Here is an 18,513-nt window from a genome sequence, read left to right on the forward strand (position 1 = left end):
AGACGATGAAAAGAGAAGGAAGACCACAAAGCAGACGAACCGCCCCAAAGCAAAGCAAAGGGAACTCTGGGAGACGAGGGAGGCTGACTGCGGAGACAGCTGTGCTCGGAAGCAGACCGGCCACTGGTCTCGGCCAGGTCCCGGCAGCAACAAGGCTGCGGCAGACACGTCTCCAAGGGGAAACTGAAAGAGGATCTGAGGCATGTGGACATTTTGGGAGAAAAGGTTAGACAATTTGTGCAGTCTGAGACAGAAAACTGAACAAATGGGGGGGAGGGGGACCAAATCAATCAACTACAAGAAAGCCAACAACTTATGAGAAAAGTTAGAGAACTCATCTCCCATTGTGAGAAGTCAACTGATAATGTCTAAAATTTAAAAATCAAGAAGTAGCATCATATGTTATTTAAATAAATGGGCAATGAATTCCAAAAGAATTACCTAATGGAGCTGAAAGTGATTTCTCTAGGGAGAGAAGATGGAAGGAAGAGAGGAAGGAAAACGGGGTATGCTGTCCATCTTAACAGACTCTACAGACGGCTGGACTATAGGGAAACGTGCTTCATAAATCTCAACTAAGCGTACGTCTGTACCCTTATCAAAACTTAAAACCATTCAATTTTGGGTGGTTAATAAAAAGTACAGTAATGTTCACTTTGCCTGTAAATTCTGCTTGTATTTATTATTAGTAACTGCAGCAACAGAAAGAACCAATTAATAATTCCTTTATGTATCGAAAAACTAAACACAAAAGACAATAAAATAAATTCGAGACACATGCGAGACGAGCATACTCGAGGCAAGGCATCAGCACATTCAAGCAGCAACACAAACAAAGAATTTACAGCACACAATCACAGAACAGAAACAGTGTACAACACGGCACGGGAGGGATTTGCCTTATTATAGTGTCTGAGCACCTGCTTCCAATTAGTAATATCAACCGTGTCAATATGCAGTATTCCTCATTTGATGTTCATTTAAGAAACACTTTTCAAAAAGCCAGACTCAGTGAGACACAGGAATCGTGGTTATGAACCTTCAAAGTGACTCAGTGGAAGCCGTGACTTTCAAACCCTGTTCTCTCTGCACATAGGTGACAGGAGAACAGAGTCAGCCAAATCTTTCCTTTGCCACTAAGAAAACGAGACTGTGGTTTTTGAAACCAGGAATAGTGCATTCTCAATGGGTTTGTATGAGCAAGTCTTCCATATAAATGTGATTGTGCTCCTGAGCTATTCAACAGCTCAGGTTATAACATGGAATATGCCAGAAGCTATGTGCTAAGTAAGACAAACAAAAGCATCAAGTAATACCTTCTTACAGAGAGCTCGCAGCTTGGAAGCAGAAAAATGAAATGCAGAGTGTTCATAAAAGATTTCTGGAAAAAGCTCTTACTGTTCCCACAACTCCAAGTAAACTTGTTTGAATCACTGTTACTCATTTGGTCTAGTTTATAGTATTAACGCTCTCTATGTATTTAAAAGAGGAAAACATTCCATTTTCCTGAAAGACTGCAAAATAATTTTTAACAAAATTTTCTCTACTATGAGCACACTAATGAAATCTATATGTCGGAGTTAGGCACGAGAAAACAGGGTTAAGAGCCAAAACATGTACCTTTTTGTTAAATGCCCAAATTTTGTCCCATTCCATGTTCACAACTGAACGTGAAGAGCCCTAGAAAACAATAATAAAATGATTTAAAGAACAGAAGTGTTCATTAGAATATTTTCTTTAACTTAAGCTATGCCTCTTAGAAAAGAATAAGCCCAATAGTTCCTTGTAAGTTCATTTCTGCTAGAATATAAACTTATGTACAAGCTAATTTGGTACTTCCACAGAGTCAACAGCAACCTACTGCACTGGGTAAAAACACCACCGCTGCCTCTGTCCAACCCTAACTTGGGAGTTTAGGAGAGTCTCAGTTCCATTATCAACAGTGCTAAACATACTCTTTTTAAACATTATTCTGCCCCTGCATTGTAAGGAACAAATCAGGAACAGAAAAAAAAAAACAATAAAGACCCAAGGGCTGTAAGGAAACACCCGAAAATTTAGACAGAGACCCTGGAAAGCACTACGCACCTGTGCAGCAATAAACTGTTTCAGTCCTTCAACTGTCATCCCTCTTCTCAGCACACCGCGGACCGTGGGAAATCTTGGGTCGTCCCTGGGAAACAGGGACATTTGTAAGTGCCAAGGAGGTCTTTTTTAATGTGTAGATGCAGAGAGTACAAAATACGTTAATGAATAATATTACATTCAGCTTGTTAAATATCTGGAGGAAGAGCTGGCTGGAATAATTAGGTAGGTCCCAACACCAGAGAGCCCAAGAGCATGGAAGAAGAAAACTGCTGACTAGGCAAATACTGCTCAGTGAAATAAATGCACTACCGGAAACTGTAAAGGAACATTTGAGGAGAGACACAAAGGTAACATCTTCAAATACAGAAAATCCAGGCACTAAAACATCAGTTGATTTTTATTTAAGAACATTTGAGGTCCCTATTCTATATATGCCCACAAGACCAGCTGTGAAGGACTAGACTCACAAGCCCTTTCCTACTGAACACTGAGGTCTGCAAGGGACGCACCACCTGTTTATTTGTACGTGCCATAGTCCACACCCTACTCTGTGTTTGCAGCACTGAAACAATGCACGGGAACAAACAAAGACAGGGACCAGCACCCCTAGAGGCCAACACCCCACCCTCCCCACCCCTCAGACAGTGGAAGTCATGACACACCACACCCTCACTGCCTCTCAATTCCAGGCCACAGCGAACATACCATCCATCCACCAGTCCTTCATTCACAAACCAGGTGAGTTTCCTTTTGGACAGCACTGTGTTGTTGAGATTTAGCCGACTATATTCCCAAATATATGGCTTTCTTATACCCAAAGCTTCAATAATCCAGTAAAACTGCTCATCTCTGTCATGGTACTCCGTGGTTCTCAGGGCGTGCGTAACGCCTTCAATGCTGTCCACGATGGGGCAGGCAAAATCGTAGGTCGGGTAAACACTAGGAAGAAAAGGAAGTCTTTTTTAAAAGTCAACATGAAGCATTTGACACTTCCCATTTTAGATTAGGCATTATAAGCAGCAATGTTAATTTAAATATAATTCTTTACAAGTTAGGAATTTCTTAAAACCAACATAGGACTCATAATAATCAAAATATATCAAAACATTATCAGACTTTGAGAACCAGGAATCAGTTTCCCACTCAATATTCAAACAGTAAAGCAAATCTGCAATTTGAAAGACACTTGGGTATTGGTGCCACAATCTCTATAAGTTTCCACAATGACCAATGTATGCCATTGTCGGAAGCAATCAATATACATAACAATTTTGAGGAGATTTAGCTTTACAATATCTTAATCCCACACTCAGGTATACTGAATTACTTTTTTAATTAACTGCTTTCAAGAACAAGAGAAGAAAAATTATTAGGTAGTAAATTAGAATTCCATAAGATAGGATACCCCTAAGAAATTTCTGCCTAAAAAATGTACATAACACATAAGTTTTAATTTAAATTTAGAAAACATATATTATTGCATTATGACCTCTAATTTTTAAGCTACAATTGCATTAGGCTTTGCAATTATTTGATACTGAAAATGTGGATGCTAATTCACTTTTCTAAATGTTTTCCAAGTGTTTACTTAAAACAGGAGAAATCACCTGTTAAAATGAAGGACACACAGAACACAACCACACCCATAAGTATCTGTCTATAGACACACATACCAGCATCCCAGAGTTTAAAGAAAGTCACATTAGCTAACCAGGTAATCATTATAGTCACCAAATTCTTCAGAAGTTATAATTCAGTATGTGTATGTAAGACTGCTTCAAAGTATAAAAAACATATTCTACAGTTACTTTATAAAGTAATTTAATGGGCCCTGGCCGGTTGGCTCAGCGGTAGAGCATCAGCCTGGCGTGCGGGGGACCCGGGTTCGATTCCCGGCCAGGGCACTTAGGAGAAGCGCCCATTTGCTTCTCCACCCCCCCCCCCTTCCTCTCTGTCTCTCTCTTCCCTTCCCGCAGCCAAGGCTCCATTGGAGCAAAAGATGGCCCAGGCGTTGGGGATGGCTCCTTGGCCTCTGCCCCAGGCGCTGGAGTGGCTCTGGTCGCAGCAGAGTATCGCCCCCTGGTGGGCAGAGCATCGCCCCTGGTGGGCGTGCCGGGTGGATCCCAGTTGGGCGCATGCGGGAGTCTCTCTGACTGTCTCTCCCCGTTTCCGGCTTCAGAAAAATACAAAAAAGTAATTTAATGAAGGAGGGACCATTTAAAGAAAAAACCTATCAACCTGAGAACCCAAAAAGAAAACTAACTGAAAGTAGAAAAAAAAACCCCAAATGATTCTTTTACTGTTTCTACTTTTATAAATCTTCATTCTATCACATTTATGAATTAATTTATGCCTAGCAGAATCAACGTTTATAATAGGAAGAACCTTCATCTACAGATACACACCACAGTGTACCTACTCAACACATTAAAAAGCCATGGTAGGCAGCCTCAAGGACTCTTATAGATACAGGTGACCTTAACCTGAATCAATAGGTAACTGCCTGAGAGGCCTCCTGCTCTCCCAAACATCTCCTCATGTGTGATGTATGACAAAGCAGCACAGTCCGGAGCAGTGCACAGACAGCTCGGAGGAGAGCCCAGAGGGGACCCTAGAGGAGAGCCCAGAGGAGAGTCTAGAGCAGCACCCGGAACAGCACACTCCGAGCGCACAGACGGCATGGAGCAGAGCACATGAAGACAGAGCCTTACTTGTATTTGCTCCCTGTCCGGGGGTGTGGCTGGATTTTGCAGCGGTACAGCGCCGGGTCCCTCATGCACCCATTGTTACTGCTCATGTCAATTTTTGCTCGCAAGCAGCAGGACTGACCAAACTGGCTCCCTTCTTTCATTTCTTCCCACATTTGCAGATTCTTCTCAACAGCTATAAAATGATAGTGATGTTAGTTTATCTAACGCATTCCTAAATTGGGTTGGGCGCAAATTATTTTAATAGTGCTGTCACTTGATAGATATACATGTTCATGTTCTGGTTTTATGTTAGAAGCACACCCCACTAGTTTAAAAGTGCTGTAACAGTTCCAATATCTAGTACCAAGAGCAAACACATTGCCTTTTATGCAGAAGTCTCCCAGAACACTTAGGAAATGCTCCCTGTAAATGTGTTTTGGAAGGAAAGTTAATACATCCCATATGTAGTACTAACGAAAGCTAAGAGAAGTGCTATGAGGTCTCAAGGTTTCCCTCATCTGGTGTCCCCAGCTGCCATCACAGCCCAACTAACTGGCTGGCCCCTCAAACTGTGCCTTTGCAGCAGAAGCCTTCTTCCTTTGCCGCCTCGCGCCCAGGGGACAGACCACAGGCATCGGCGCTACAGCCCGTGCCCATCTGGAGAACACGGCTCGGGCTGAGAGCCTCAGCCCGGGGGCTCCCTGAAAGCCCCGTCTGTCATTCCAGTGGGAAGCAGGACACTCTTGGATCCGAGAAAATGAGAGATGGTAGAAAACAGAGAGCCAGACAAGGAATGCTACATCACAAGGGACGACAGCCCTAACTACTTCAAAATACCAAAGCCTGCCCCACACCGATAAGACACCTGTCAAATGAGGGTTCTCTGTGGACACCGCCGAAGAGACAATGGACACTTCACCTTCTCTCAAAGGATCAAATTAGGGCTAAAAGTCCAGCTGGTAACTGAGAAATAGGAAAAAACGAAAAAACTAAAAAAAAAAAAAAAAAAAAAAGACTTCTGTAACAATTTGAACTTACTATACTTCCCAAATGTAACACTCAAGACTTTGATATAATAGTGTGGAGGTTCTAGCAACATAATTACAGAATGAAAACAGCCCAATTCTGAAGCTCGGGGACAAGTGACCAATATGTTGTCAAGTGTATTCCAGAGATACAGAGTAACAGCAAGCTTATGTACTTGATTCACATTACTCACATGCTGAAAGGAAGACTTAGGTGAGAATAATATTATCACCAAACATCTGAGAAAGGCAAAGCATTTAAACTGAGAAAGACACAGAAATCCTGCAGGAGGAATCACTCACACAGAACGAATGAAACGCAAAAGCCTACACTATCGCAAGTGAGATGTTGGCTTCACAACCTCACGTGCAGTTGTGACACTAACAAGTAACAGAGGACAGAGAAAGGAAAAAGGTCTCTAAGAGATAAACTAATGTATGCATCGTATTCCTGAATGTGTTTCAAACCATCATCTTTCACAGAAGAGACAACCCATTGTACTAAAAGCACAGAATACAAGAACACCGATTAGAATATCAAACACTAAATGTGCCTTACAGTTTTCTCTGTGTTTGGACTCTATCCTCTGCTCACGTTCGGCCTTCATCTGCTCAGCAGGAGTGTCATCCACATACGCCTTCCCATCCCGAATGAGCTTCTCGGCATATTTCATTATCGTTTCGAAGTGGTCTGAGGTGTAAGTGAACTGATCGGGTTTGATATGCAACATTGCGACGTCTTCCAGGATCACCTGCAGTAAAAGCCCAAAACCATCATCAGTACCTTCCACCGTTGCCCTGTGTGTTTTCAATCCTTGATACTGCATTTGGGCAAATATAATAATACACCATCAGTCTTATTTAGCCTGAAAATGGTTGTGCAAGTCATATGGTATTAGATCAGAAAAAGAAAAGAGAAATTCATTATACTAGCCTCCAAATGCTCAGCTGAGAAAGCTGATCTCATGACGGGGCTTACCATTTACTCTGGACAAGCTGGTTAATATTGGCCAAACTGACAATTATTTGCCCTCTGAATACAATGCAGTGCTTCTGAATCAAGATGAAATAAGAGGCTAGGAAACCATTACATTTTCCAATACCTAGTTAGTGTCGGTTTCATAAACTTAGAATTACGTGACAAAAAGGAAAACTGCCTCTAGTTACCAATTCATTTAAGAAAATGGTACTTACAGGAAAATGGAGCAGTTAGGTAAATTCTACAATAATCAAGGAAGAAAAAAAAACAGCAATTCGGAGTTTTTTGCTATGGGAGCTCAGTATTGTTTGGCTTAGGTCTCAGACACAGGATACAATGATGAAGGGAAAAAGCATCTATGAGAACAAACTTAATCTATTTTCATGAATTAAGTTTTCATTCAATTCACATACCATGAAGGTATCGGGTCACTTCTAATTTTAAATGGCTTTTCTGACAAAGGGTCATCACTACACCTTTAATTACCTTCTCAAAATCTTCCTTTTCTTTTTCAGGATTTGTGTCATCAAATCTCATGATCAGTTTCCCTTTAAAGTTAACCTGGTAGTGCTGGTTCAGAAGAGCAGCTTTCGCATGCCCAATGTGTAAGTAACTAAAACAAAAACATTTCACAAAGAAACTCATTAACAGGTTTTAACTAGACTTCAACTTAACCTTCCTGAGGAGATGAGAACTATACACAAAACTCCTTCTAGTTGGTACGCCAGTTATATTTTATTTTCTAATAGAAAGTACTGTGACAGAAAACATGATCCTGACAAGAAGAAAGATTACATTTATAAAATAATCTTAAGAAATACCTGCATGTGTAAAATCTCACACAGAGACAACTTATTTACAAACATTACCACACTATGGAGAATCTTATTTTTCTCTCTTTTTTTTTTACAGAGGAATCAATGGTCGTTTAGTTAAACTAGTCCCATAACTGTTTCAAAGCTACATGGTAGTGTATCTTCAATAAGACCTGATAATACCAAGGACAGAGCACCCATAATGCACCTCTGAGACTGCCAATGTCGCTGTGGCAACTAAATGAAAGAGCATGGGAATCAGGAAACCACAGAAAAGCTGCTTTCATTTTCTATGAAGCCTAATTAAAAGAATTTTAACTACATGACCTTGAAGGGCAGCCAGTACCAGGGTCTCACTTACCCCATGACCCACAATCTAAGGAAACATTACTCTGTTCCCATACTACACATACAAACAGCCTCTGCTATCACTGACATGGGTAAAAAGAGATACCCCATACTACTGCTGTTGAAAATACAACATATCCAGCAGCAAACGAGGCATGAAGCATGCAAATTTAATGGCTCTCACTTGTGTTAGTTTCAATGGAAAACGGCAGCTGTAGCCACACAGTTCTAGAGTCCCCAGTGCCACACACACACACACACACACACACACACAGCTTCTGAGCTAGGCTGACAGCAATGGGGGAGGGATCTAACACTTTACATGTCCTTGTATCATTTTTAAAATCAATCCTTTTTAAAGAAATTCATACAGCATTCTAGATCAATTATTCCATTTTAAGAAGGGTATATTATATATGCACAGGTTAATGCAAACAAGTAAGATGCGATGCATTTGGGGTTATTCAAAACTTTCTAATAAAGGGCTGTAAGTGGGATCCCAGATGAGAGTCTAGAACAGAAAAAGGACATTAGGAAAAGCTAATAAAATCCAAGACATGGAGTTTAGATGATCATAACAATATATCAATATTGGTTCATTAGTTGTGACCATAGTAATATAAGACACCAGTATCAGGGAAAACTGGGTGCACAGTGTATGGGAACTTTTTGTACTATTTTTGCAATGCTGCTGTAAATTTAAAACAATTCTAAAGTATAAAGTTTATTAACAATAAAAGAAAAAAACCAGAAATACTGTGTGCAGTTTTCACTGAAAGTGTTAAACCCGTAACATGCTACCCTCATTGTTAAAAAAGAGACTAATAATCACTGACTACCTACTATATGACAGTTAATGCTAGGTTTTACAAACAGAAATTATATTTAAAGATAGTATTTCTGAATCTGATATAATTTGTACAGTTCCAACAATTCAAATCCTCAAGAAAGCTAACAGGACTATAAGACATTCATTCACAAGACAGCTAAAACAATCCGCACAAGAGACAACCTATATTAGGATACCTAAGACAGTAAGATCATGCTGTTAGTAAGTTAGTATTGCTGCTGACCTGAGCTTTGTCGCAGGTAACAGACAGGCATACAGTGATAAATCATATGGAACCTAGCACCACATTGTAGGTCTGCATTGGCGAGTTAAAAAAACATATGAATCAGTTTCCGAAACCACTTGTAAAATGGAGATAATAGCAGTGCCTTCTTCATAGGACTGTTAGGATCAGGTAAGTTACTATCTGTAAAGCGCGTGGTAATATTCGCACAAAATAGGTACGTATGCGTGTTAGCTGAGAAGAAAAGGCAAGTGTCAAGCCTTCTGGCTTTTCATGCAAGACAGAAAAAAATGACTAAAAAATAATTAAAGAATTCTTCAGCAATATAAGGAAGTATGATAAAAAAATATAAAAAAGCTAAACATTGATTTATATTACAAATCTCAAAACTATAGTCAGCCAAGAGCATGGTCTCTGAAATTGACATAATTTAGAATAAATAATGATTTCACTATTCCAAGTGACAGAAAACATAAAGAGTCAAGGAAAAATAAAACTGTCAAATGGCATCGCTATAAAGTGGGTGTCAAATGGCACCCACTGCTAAGAAAGTGGCTTTTATCAAACCATGAAGACACTACCTAACAGGACAACCATGACCTCTCACACCAAATACACAGGAGCAGAAGAGTGTGGGAATTAAACCATGTAATAAGATGTTTTATTTATGTCTGGTTCTACTCAACTACCAATCGTTCACTTGATGACTTAGTGCATTATTTCTCTTTCATCTCCTGTACCCATCTATTAGCTCACGACTTCCATTAGCAAACTTGGAAAAGCAGAGGGAAAATGAGGAATTCAGAAACTGACTTCGCCGTTAGTGGTGCTTATGAAATAGTCTGTGAAGATCTATTAAGAACACTTAAAGCTGTTCATCTGCCACTTTCCACTGTCTACACATCTCATTTGCCACAGATGGGTAAGAATTTGGCTATGCAATACAGAATCTGAAATTAAATAAAATTTTGGGGAAAAAAATCATCTCATTTACAAAATCTGGTAGAGTACCTTCCTAATGACTAAGTCCCTGTGGCTACCTGCTTTAGTAAGAGGCACTTTATTACAGCACTGTCATGGGAAGGGCTCTACAACAAAGCTTGCCTCGTCGGCTTCTAAAAGACTGACAGGTGTGCAAAGGCAGAGACTCCCTCAGCCATGGGGATGCTGGGCAAGGCTTGAACCTGCCCAGGCCGCGGGTGTCCAGCCAAAACCATCCTTGTCCTGATGAGCAATTAGACTCTTACCATTTCCTAAGGGTGCCAAGAGTGAAAGGGGGAGGGAAACCTGCTCAGATTTGTCAGGACTCCTCTTCCTTTACTGGGGAAAAATAACTCAATAATTCTACCATAACCTCTGCTAATGAAAAAACTGCTCAGAGTACAAATATAAATCCTTATTAAATGAAAGCCCCAAACTCTCAAAACATAAAATAAAATTTAAGCCTTTCTGTTTATGGATACTTTTCTATTATAATTAAAATTCTGCCTGGGGTAAAATACAAATGCTATCACTTTCATAAAGTTAATAAACTCAAACTACAAATTTAATAGATTAACTATCAATAATTAAGAAAGGAATATTTAAAATTTTAACTCTCACAATTCAAGTCTTATCTTTTCTTACATTAATGTATTAATATTAAAAATATTTTATAACAATCTGAAGACCTCCCACCAAATATATTAAATTGTAATTGTATATTTTCTTTTCTTACCCACTGGCCTCTGGAGGAAATCTAACAATAACCTTTCCCATCTCAGCACCCGGAAGCTCAACAAATTTCCCAACATCTGGCCTTTTCTGAGGTGCCTAAAAATAAACAACAACAAAATAGTTATATATTTAAATGTTTAAGAATATGATAATTCAACAAATACTCCCATCGAATTGACCAAAAGGCTCTGGAGAAGCCTAGCATTCAATGGTCAGTGGTTCCAAACCAAAGCATAGGAGATTTCAGAGGAAGAAAGGACGGTACAGCTAAAAAAATGAGATTTTAGTTACTTGGAGTTTGACTTTCCTAAGGAACACACACCAGAGGATCATAACCTGGTAGGCATGTAATTATGTAGATTAAAGCTTTATGTAGTTAGACAGCTGCAAAGGCAAGCCAAGACTTACAAGGGTAGATTCAACCAGAAAGATTCCTTTTCTATTCATGAAAAGAAAACTAACTATGAGAAGGAAGAATTTTCTTTTCAGATCTGGGGTCTCAGACAGACAAAGAGGTCAGCATTACAGTCAGAAAGGCTTACCCCTTTGGCTTTGGCTGTTGAAACATTCCACTTGGTACCTACTGCCCGGAAGGCCTGCTGGGATTCCAGAAAACCAAACCAGCGCTTTAGGTGAACTGGAGCTTTGTTCTCGTTCAACTTCTCCTGCCACGCTTCACTCCCTGTCAGCAAACAGAATGTAAAACCTTTCAGTCAGTCTGCAACTTCAAAAGCAAAGTTCCGCCCTGGCCGGTTGGCTCAGGGTAGAGCATCACAGAAGTTAATAAAAATATCTTTTCAGTCCAATTCACTAAATCTTGCCCCCACCATGGCACACGCCCACTGTGAGGCCAAGGCTGCATTCATAATTAAGAAACAGCTCTAAGTAGATCAAATGGAGAACAAAATAAAAGTCAAGATAAATAAGCAGTTCATTTCTTCAGATGTAATGGCAAAAACAAGTATTGAAGGAAAATCACAAAGCTACATCCTTGAAATATTCTTTCCTTCATGAACATAAGTCAAAAATCCAAATAGACAAAAATGTCACAACAAACCTACAGATGAAAATGTCCAACTAGACAAGGCCTTTGATTTATGTTGGCAATTATTACAACAATTTAATTTAATTTGGAGAAAAGTTTAAGCCATAAAAAAATATAGAAAATATTTTTTAAATCTCACATCACCCAGATTTAAAGAATAATGAAGGCCCTGGCCGGTTGGCTCAGTGGTAGAGCGTCGGCCTGGCGTGCAGAAGTCCCAGGTTCGATTCCCTGCCAGGGCACACAGGAGAAGCGCCCATCTGCTTCTCCACCTTCTCCCTCTCCTTCCTCTCTGTCTCTCTCTTCCCTTCCCGCAGCCGAGGCTCCATTGGAGCAAAGATGGCCCGGGCGCTGGGGATGGCTCCTCGGCCTCTGCCCCAGGCGCTAGAGTGGCTCTGGTTGCAACAGAGCGACGCCCCGGAGGAGCAGAGCATCGCCCCCTGGTAGGCAGAGCGTCGCCCCTTGGTGGGCGTGCCGGGTGGATCCCGGTCGGGCGCATGCGGGAGTCTGTCTGTCTCTCCCCGTTTCCAGCTTCAGAGAAAAAAAAATTTAAAAAAATAAAAAAAATTTAGAAACCATAAAAAAAAATAATAATAATAATGAAACGTTATGGCATACTTCCTTTAGCTTTGTTTTTACAGAAAATAAACAAAACCAAGTTCTCTTTGTACCTCTTCTCAATCCTATATCCCAACTTGTTGCAATCTAGTCACAGAAGATGGAAAAAGTGATCTCCTATAAGAACAATTCTAGCTCATCCCCCCCACCCCTACTGAGCAATCAGACAACAGGGCCTGAAGTAAGCAATGCGGAGATAGAAGAGGGCTAATGTAAATAGGATGAAGGCTTCTTCAGCAGGAACAAGGCCTACTCCAAAGGCAAGAGGAAAATCTGAGGTAGTGAGACAGAGATGACTTCCAGGGACGGAAGACAACATTGAACTCCTGTGACTGATATGAATAAAACGACTGGGGTGGTCATTTCTTTGTAACAAAGTCGTAAGTGACTGTCCATAAACAGATAGGTAAGTGGACGTTCATTCACATACACAGAAGCATGTGTACTTCTTAACCAGTAAAAGATTAAATAACTAAAACAGAATATTTTTCAAGAATTCCCGGTACCTTTCAGAGTAGCCCAGACACATAAATCTGCTAAGCTCAAGGAGTTTCCAACTAAGTACGTTCTCAGTGACAGGCAATGATTGAGCTCATTGATTGCAGAAGCCAACAAATCACACGAAGACAATTTGGTAGCGCTAAACTCCAACCAGTGATCAATCTGTGAACACAAAAGAGAAAAGGAATGCATCCCAGAGTTCAGAGTTAAATAAAAACAAACAAACAACCTCAGTTAGAACCATGCAGTAACAATGAGAGAATTTACCATTATGTGGATTTAATTCTAATTGCCTGGAATCTAAATTGGCACTAACATAAATCTATTTGTTGTTATTTTTCTGTTTCTTTTGTTTGCAGGGGCACTTACAGGGAAAAGAAAGAAAAAGATATGAGAACTGGCAGCAGATATGACTGAACCCAACAGGTGGTACCTAGATAAAACAGATCTATCCACTTGCAGAATGTAAAAGTAAAGACTTGGAATCTAATCTTTGTATTCTGAATTTTGTAAGAATTAGGAAAGTTAGAGCTAAATATAAACAGGGAAAAAAGAAAAAGGCACCTAACATGTATTGAAAGTTAACCTGCTATTGCTGTAATTAATAAGCTATATACACACACACTTAGAAAAGAAAATGGGGCCCAATCTATGTGTGTAACCCTGGGCAAACTTCTTCACTGTAACTTTTCTAGGCCTGTTGCCTCATCTGTAAAGTGAGGGAATTGCATAAGATGATCAATACGATCACATCCAGCTACAAAATTCTAGGAATCCAGGAAGAGGAAAGCAGTAATCAGTAACACAACAAACAGGACAGCTAGTATGTGATTTAAAGTTCAAAGTCAGGAGCTAAGAGTTCTTTTCTCAAAATAAAAACAAAATGAGGATTCCCTAACCTGATATAGAACTAACACGCTGTTAATATCTTTAAGTAGAATCATAGTACATAAGCCAACAATAAAATGAAGTTCTCAAAAGAGCAGAAGTATAAATCAAAACAAACCACACCCAAGAAAATGTTCATTCCATACCTCAGTATGTTCCATCAGGTTACAGCCATAGAGTCCAGCAGCGGCTGCAACTCTCGCCAAGTAGCGAAGTATGGAATTTATGTCCGTGAAGACCACATTTCTAGAATAAAAGCAGAGACAAAATATTACTGTTGCTCCAGCCAATCAGTAAGAGTCATGAGACTTGGGAAGAAAGATCAAATAAAAATCTTCTACTTCTATCAGATTCCAATTTAGTCTGAAATGTTCAACTAAATCCAGTAATTGATTTCAGAGATTATCTATACGATGTATCATCCTTCTACTAGTTTCTACACGTCTACTTGGTGGTGAAAATATGAAAATATAACTGGGATATTGGAAATAACTGGTGTAAGATAAATCAAAGCAACAAAACCAAGGATATACTGTCATAGAGAAGCTAGTTTTATCAATGTCCAGGTAAAGACATCATACCCCACCTAAACTGTTTTGTAAAAATTATAAAAGAAAAATTGTAAAACTATAAAGAAGAGGCTAAGGAGAAGAGACAACAATAAAATAATGCTTACCAAGTTTATATCTTATTAGTAATTATTTCTTATTTCAAATACTTCAATTTTCAACCAGAATTACAACAGAACTTAAAATCCTTATATATACATCTTTCTGTACATTTTTAGTTTTTTCTAAATAGATTACAAATATAATTTTGAATACAGTTCCTTTAGAATGAAGAAAAGCATACTTCTTTCTAGGGAATATCTACCAATTAGCAAGTGAAACAAGCATACCATATTTAATCCTGAATATTTTTAAGTGCTGTCCTGTACTGAACACAGAGATATAAAAAGCACCTACTCAGACACACGAAGAATATTCTCTTTCCCTTCTTCAACAGAAATGCTGACATTGTCTTTCACATGTTCTACTGCCAGCAAAGCACCTAAAAATAATAAGATGAAATGATTTCTCTTTATAAATACTGTTGTATTTAAAACTTGAATCATACAGCAATAAGGATGACTTAACAAACCAACAGGAAGTCCTGCAGAAGGTAAGCTTTTTTCCCTGGTAGTCTGTAAACAGAAAGCACTAGAGTTTTCTGATGTTGGAGAAGTAACAAATCAGAAACCATTTACTGGCACAATCCAACTGTTTTTGAAGCTGCTCACCTTCCTTCCATTAGGGAGTCTGAAATTAATCTTTTCCTCCCTCAGCCGACAGTCAGAAATCAGAATAGTGCCTTGTAGAAAAGCTATTGTTAATAGCATTGGAGCAAGTTTTATGTAGTAAGAGCTAATAATGCTTTACAGTCATAATTCTTTTTTTTTTTTTTAACAGAGACAGAGAGAGGGATAGATAGGGACAGACAGACAGGAACAGAGAGAGATGAGAAGCATCAATCATTAGTTTTTCATTGTGACACCTTAGTTGTTCATTGATTGCTTTCTCTTATGTGCCTTGACCGTGGGCCTTCAGCAGACCGAATAATCCCTTGCTCGAGCCAGCGACACTGGGTCCAAGCTGGTGAGCTTTTGCTCAAACCAGATGAGCCCATGCTCAAGCTGGTGACCTCGGGGTCTTGAACCTGGGTCCTTCGCATCCCAGTCCGACACTCTATCCACTGTGCCATCGCCTGGTCAGGCTCATTGTAATTCTTAATCTGTGTAGGAACTTTAAGAAGTAGACACTTCCCCTGGCTGCTGGCTCAGTAGTAGAGCATTGGCCCAGCGTGTGGAAATCCTGGTTCAATTCCCAGTCAGGGCACACAGGAGAAATGCCTATCTGCTTCTCCACCCTCACCCCTCTCTATCTCTGTCTTCCCCTCCCACAGCAGGGGCTCCAATGCAGCAAAGTTGCCCCAGGTGCTGAGGATGGCTCCATAGCCTCTACTTCAGGTGCTAGAATGGCTTCGGTTGCAATGGAGCAACACCTAAGATGGGCCAAGCATTGCCTCCTAGTGGGCATGCCGGGTGGATCCCAGTCAGGCACATGTGGGGGACTGTCTTTCCGCCTCCCCACTTCTCACTTCAGAAAATAAAAAGTAGAAACCTTTATCTCTATTTTCCAGGAGAGAAAACTGAGGCTGGGAGGGTCCTAGCCCGAAGTTCTTCACTAAATATGTGGTAGTCAGGACTTGAATGCAGTTCTGTGGTCGTCCAGAATTCCAAATCTACAATATGCAGAATCTACTTCTCAACTTTAGAAGTTTACTAAACTGCTTCACTAATCCTGTGTGCCTTCATTCTAGCAATCAATCCTATGTGGAAGATATCATTCCTCCTTTCTTAAGGAAACCTCAGGAGAAGCCAGACAAGGGACTTGCCTGGTCCCACAATAGTAACTTCAGGTCTGCAGAAGCCAATGTCTTTGCTCTTAACCATGAGACCACTGTCTAGTGCTTTTCAGCCCAAGAATTCAACCCATGGGGGCGGGGGGCGGGGGATTGTATGAGGTTAGCCCATAATTACTGGACCTAGTATGCTAAAAATTAGCATTTTTTAAATGTTTAGAGTAGCTATTAAATTGTGGGTCTTTGTTGTTATTCAATACACTAAGAACAACACCAAAGTTGAAAATATAAAACGTAATTCGTCAGCCCTGTGTGGCCAATTCTATCTAAAGACCTGGGATTCTTGAACATTAGAAATAGGCCCTGGCCGGTTCGCTCAGCAGTAGAGCCTCGGCCTGGCGTGTGGAAGAACCAGGTTCCATTCCTGGCCAGGGCACACAGGAGAAGCGCCCATCTGCTTCTCCACCCTTCCCCTCTCCTTCCTCTCTGCCTCTCTCTTCCCCTACTGCAGCCAAAGCTCCATGGTAACAAAGTTGGCCCAGAAGCTGAGGACAGATCCCTGACCTCCGCCTCAGGCGCTAGAATGGCTCCATTGCAACGGAGCAACGCCCCAGATGGGCAGAGCATCGCCCCCTGGTGGGCATTATGGGTGGATCCTGGTTGGGCACATGCAGGAGTCTATCTGTCTCCCCGCTTCTCGCTTCAGAAAAATATTTTTTTAAAAAGAAAAGAAAGCCCTAGCTGGTTGGCTCAGTGGTAGAGCATCGGCCTGGTGTGCAGGAGTCCCGGGTTCGATTCCCGGCCAGGGCACACAGGAGAAAAAAAAAAAAGGAAAGAAAAGAAATGTATCCACGTTTCAATCAACTAAATTATTTCCTGTAACTTTCTCTAAGTAATAAAAAAGCACAAATTCTAAGCCATCTATCCACAATACCCTTGGCCACCTTGAAAATGCAATTCTAAATTGAACTTAAAGAGTATTCGGTAGATGACAGTTCTGACGTTTCGCTGACACTGACTACATCTATAGGGAGCACAGTAAAGCAACCCCATCAGTCCGCAGCGGGCTTGGATGTTCCCGCAATTACCCTGCCATCTTCAATTAAAAAAAAAAATGCAACTTCGGTTGACGCTTCAACTATAATCGTCTGCCTTGGTCCCTTTGAACCCAGTGAAAAGTAAAGTCAAGAACTGAATTGCTCTTTTCTGAAAGGAAAAATGATAAATAGGCTAAAGGGAGGGACCTAAAAGATGACAAAGGAAGATAATGGATTTTAAACCTTAAAATGTGATTTCTACGAGCGTCTCTCGATCTCCGGGGACATCATTCCAGAGAGGGAGAGGAGAGTGGGCTGGAAGTCATCCCTGCGAGGGAAGGTCCCAGGGGAGTCCTGCGGTCGCGGCTCGCACCGCGCCTCCCTCCACGCCCGAGATAACTGTTTGGGAGCAGAGCCTCCTACCAGGGGACCGAAAGCGAGGGGTGCGGAACCCACCCCGAGCACAGGCCGGGAGAGGGGCAGGCCCGAGTCTCCGCGACCATGACCACCACTACGCAAAGCCGGGGCAGGGCGACCTTCCCGCCCCGCACCCTTCCCGGCTGATGCAACCCACGCCGGTCAGCGACTTCGGCCCCTTACCCAGTGGAGGATCTCCCGAATTCACCGTCAAACACAACGTCGCCATCTCCACGGGTCTGCGGGTCAACCTGTTAGTGCGCCTGCTCGGTTGCCCGAAGCACCTGAGACACGCCGAGAGGAGACAGGAACGTGTGCGCTTGCCTGACGCTTGCCGCAGCTTTCGCCCCGCCCCTGCGCCGTAGCCGCCGCGTCTTCGCGCACACCACTTACGTCATCTTTCCGCGCCGCTGCGTCCGTCGAACCACCCCTTCGCATCTAGGGATACGTGGCGTCCCTCGTCGTCATGGGAAAGACGCTGAAGCGGACGAGTTTTACGACACTTCGTAAAGCGAGGAAAGCAGGTGGTTAAGACCAAGTTCAGGTGAAATGCCAAACGAAATACCCAAACGGTATTATCCGTGAGCCTTGTGGATTTGTAAACGCAGAACAAATCGTGGAAATACACACGAAAACAACAGCCCTGGTCACACTGGGGATGTGGAAGCTTTTCTCATGTTTCCTCTTTTTTTTCCCCCCCAAAGGAGAATGTATTTTCAAAAGCGTTCTTTTCCAACTTGAAAATAATGGTTAAAAGGATTTATTGGACTGAGTGAAGGGATTGAGAAATACAGATTGGTAATTACAAGAGTCACGAAGATTTTTAAGTGCAGCATAGGAAATATAGTCAATAGTATTGTAATAACGTATGGT

General features: G+C 41.2%; 1 protein-coding gene across 1 annotated transcript in view; it reads right to left on the reverse strand.

Moving 5' to 3' along the window:
• The window catches only part of EPRS1 (glutamyl-prolyl-tRNA synthetase 1), a 47,978-nt gene extending 29,982 nt beyond the window's left edge, over positions 1–17,996 (reverse strand). Inside the window, exons 1-12 of the mRNA XM_066380298.1 lie at positions 17,824–17,996; positions 14,752–14,836; positions 13,933–14,032; positions 12,904–13,060; positions 11,277–11,416; positions 10,736–10,830; positions 7,269–7,395; positions 6,363–6,555; positions 4,800–4,971; positions 2,794–3,027; positions 2,089–2,173; positions 1,621–1,680 (exon numbers count right to left, since the gene is read on the reverse strand). Coding sequence (XP_066236395.1) covers positions 1,621–1,680; positions 2,089–2,173; positions 2,794–3,027; positions 4,800–4,971; positions 6,363–6,555; positions 7,269–7,395; positions 10,736–10,830; positions 11,277–11,416; positions 12,904–13,060; positions 13,933–14,032; positions 14,752–14,836; positions 17,824–17,869 — 1,494 coding nt within the window. The 5' untranslated portion in view covers positions 17,870–17,996. The remainder of the gene's footprint in view (positions 1–1,620; positions 1,681–2,088; positions 2,174–2,793; positions 3,028–4,799; positions 4,972–6,362; positions 6,556–7,268; positions 7,396–10,735; positions 10,831–11,276; positions 11,417–12,903; positions 13,061–13,932; positions 14,033–14,751; positions 14,837–17,823) is intronic.
• Positions 17,997–18,513: the final 517 nt, after the last annotated feature.

Source organism: Saccopteryx leptura, chromosome 1 (genome assembly GCF_036850995.1).
Source record: "Saccopteryx leptura isolate mSacLep1 chromosome 1, mSacLep1_pri_phased_curated, whole genome shotgun sequence".
Lineage (NCBI taxonomy): Eukaryota > Metazoa > Chordata > Mammalia > Chiroptera > Emballonuridae > Saccopteryx > Saccopteryx leptura.